This window comes from Cottoperca gobio, unplaced genomic scaffold (assembly GCF_900634415.1).
Source record: "Cottoperca gobio unplaced genomic scaffold, fCotGob3.1 fCotGob3_92arrow_ctg1, whole genome shotgun sequence".
In the NCBI taxonomy this organism is placed as follows: Eukaryota; Metazoa; Chordata; class Actinopteri; order Perciformes; family Bovichtidae; genus Cottoperca; species Cottoperca gobio.
In genome coordinates, this window is record NW_021167075.1 from 62,501 (window position 1) to 65,000 (window position 2,500).

The window sequence follows — 2,500 nt, forward strand, 5'->3', positions numbered from 1 at the left end:
CTTCTTTCCATGAGTTCACGGATGAAACTGAAATTTATTTTCAGTTTGGGCAACAACAAAAAAAGGACACAAAATATGTAATAACAACAAATAGGCCACATTAAGTTATTAAAGATAATATTTTATCAAACACTAAACACTGCAGCTCTTCCATCAGGTTGAGAATTATTATTATTTTATTCAGCATCAACGTTGTGATACTTATTTTTAAGAATGTATTTATTTCACATCATTATACATTTATGGATTCTATTTTTCTATTTGTTAATTTATTTTTTAAATATTAATTATATTAATTTATTTTCTATTTAGTACTCATATAAATCGACTTTACTTTAATTTATAAGTTTATGTTTTGGTTATTTACTTATTTTATTGTTATTATTTGTTATGATATTTTCGGGTTGTTTGTCCGTTCTGACAATAATTGATAAATATTACAATTGTGGACAGACATGTGATGTAAACTGTTTATTAAATACTTGTAGTATAACAAGTGGATAAACGCAGATTACACTTCAGTAAGAAAAACACTTTAATTTATATTTAATGAATTTATATTTTACTGATTTTCCCCCTTTTATTAATTACATTATCTTTCTTTACAATGTTTTTTTGATAATTTGCTATTATGTTTTGTAAAGAAGAATAAACACAGCGGTCCCGGTCCTACCTCCTGAACGGTTTCCCCATGCTCCGCTCCTCTCCCGGGCCCTGCCGGCCTCCCGCTGCGGGCTCCGCTGCCTCCCTGCCGGGACGCTGCTTCAGGTCCGGGTCGCTGTCCAGCAGAGTGCCGGTGGTCCCGCTGTCCTCAGAGTTATTCCGCTTTCGCATCACTGGAAACAAAAACACACGTTAACCGGAGGAAAAACCGACTAACCGTTACTGCGGGGCCTGTCAGCGGGGAGGAGGCCGTGAGCTGGCCGGACGAAGGAGCAGTGAGAGCGGGTGAGGACAGAGCTCGGTGCCCGCACTGAGATCCGCAGAGAGCAGCTGATCAGCACCCGGCCGCCGCAGCCAATCAGAGCGCAGAAACAAGACCACGTGTTCTCACTGTGCTGCGTCCACGGACTCTGGGGAGCATCGAAGCAACGACCACCAAAACAAAACTAGTGCATGGTGCCTTCATGTACACCTCGTAATGGATAGTCAGAAAACAGGATCACGACCAGAAGCTTGGTCGGGTAAATAACCAGGTGGAAAGTAACTAAGAACATTTACTCAAGTACAACTTTAACTTTACTTGTACTTTTTAGAGTATTTCTATTTTTTTCTGAATTATGCTTCTATTGTGTTACATCTCAGGGGGAAATATTGTACCTTTTATCACACTACATTTATTGATAACTTCAGTTACTTTTAAGATTATTAATACAAAATGTAATCAACAAATAATTTATTTATATGTATATATATATATATATATATATATATATATATATATATATATATATATATATATATATATATATATATGTGTGTATGTATGTATGTATGTATGTATATATATGTATATATATATATATATATATATATATATTTCTATTTCTATTTACAAATGACTTTAGGACATTATTCAAATTGTTTTCACAAAGTTCTTGGATTGGTTTTGAACATTTTCCACACATCGTTTTAGATCTTTTTTCACAGATCTTTTGGATATTTTAATAATAATGTTTGTTAACTTTTTGGATTTCTTTCACATATTTTCTTCACACATATTTTCCTAATAGTTTTTGGATATATATTTCGTATAAAGGGTTTATTTAGCTTAACACATAAAGGAACACTTCATACTTCAGTTGATCACAAACATTCAAAATCATCTGGAGAAACATTGTTTAACTGGAATCTGAAAAGTAACTAAAGCTGTCAGAAAGAATGTGGTGGAATGTGTAAAGTACAGTATTTCCCTCCGAGGGGTAGAGAAGGAGAAGTATATGTAACATCTCAAGTAAGTTCAGCACATGAATAAATGTACTGTAAATTATATGTTAAGAATTCTCCCTAACAGTACAGTACACTACGACCCTGGTGACGACCCTGAACACAACCTTTATTTCCAGTTTGTTTCTAGCAAAAATTAAAAGTTTGAAAGTTTTCTATTAGCTTCACTACAGCCTTCAGTGTTAGATGTAACTACAGCCTTCAGTGTTAGATGTAACTACGAGTGAGTTTCTGTTGTTCAACTCAAAACACGAACGTCACAAAAAATAGATGTTTACCATTTCAGAGCCTCTTTTCGCTCCAGTGAATGCAGCATTCCAGCGCTAGTTAACGTAGTTAGCAGAAAAGCTCATCAGCTTGAACTGAAAACGACACCAGCACCAACAATCTACACATATATCACTATATCACTATATCACACTTATTATTACAGGTTTATAACAACACACAGAGTCGGTACGCAGGCCGGGCCGGTCGCTGGTGGCCCTCTGCCCGGCAGTGGAAGATGTCGGACCGGTTTATTTTTAGCCGACTGCGCTGTTTGCTAACAGGA

The 2,500-nt window shown here is 35.7% G+C and overlaps 1 protein-coding gene across 6 annotated transcripts in view; it reads right to left on the minus strand.

The window, feature by feature from the left end:
* Positions 1–2,500, minus strand: part of abhd12 (abhydrolase domain containing 12, lysophospholipase) — a 16,412-nt gene that overhangs the window by 13,686 nt on the left and 226 nt on the right. For 2 of the 6 annotated variants that reach the window (XM_029428443.1, XM_029428439.1), the window contains exons 1-2: positions 2,226–2,449; positions 674–836 (exon numbers count right to left, since the gene is read on the minus strand). In XM_029428443.1, coding sequence (XP_029284303.1) covers positions 674–834 — 161 coding nt within the window. In that variant the 5' untranslated portion in view covers positions 835–836; positions 2,226–2,449. Of the gene's footprint in view, positions 1–673; positions 1,001–2,225; positions 2,464–2,500 lie in introns of those variants that run through there. The other 4 variants (XR_003832047.1, XM_029428442.1, XM_029428441.1 and 1 more) reach the window with 4 other exon arrangements.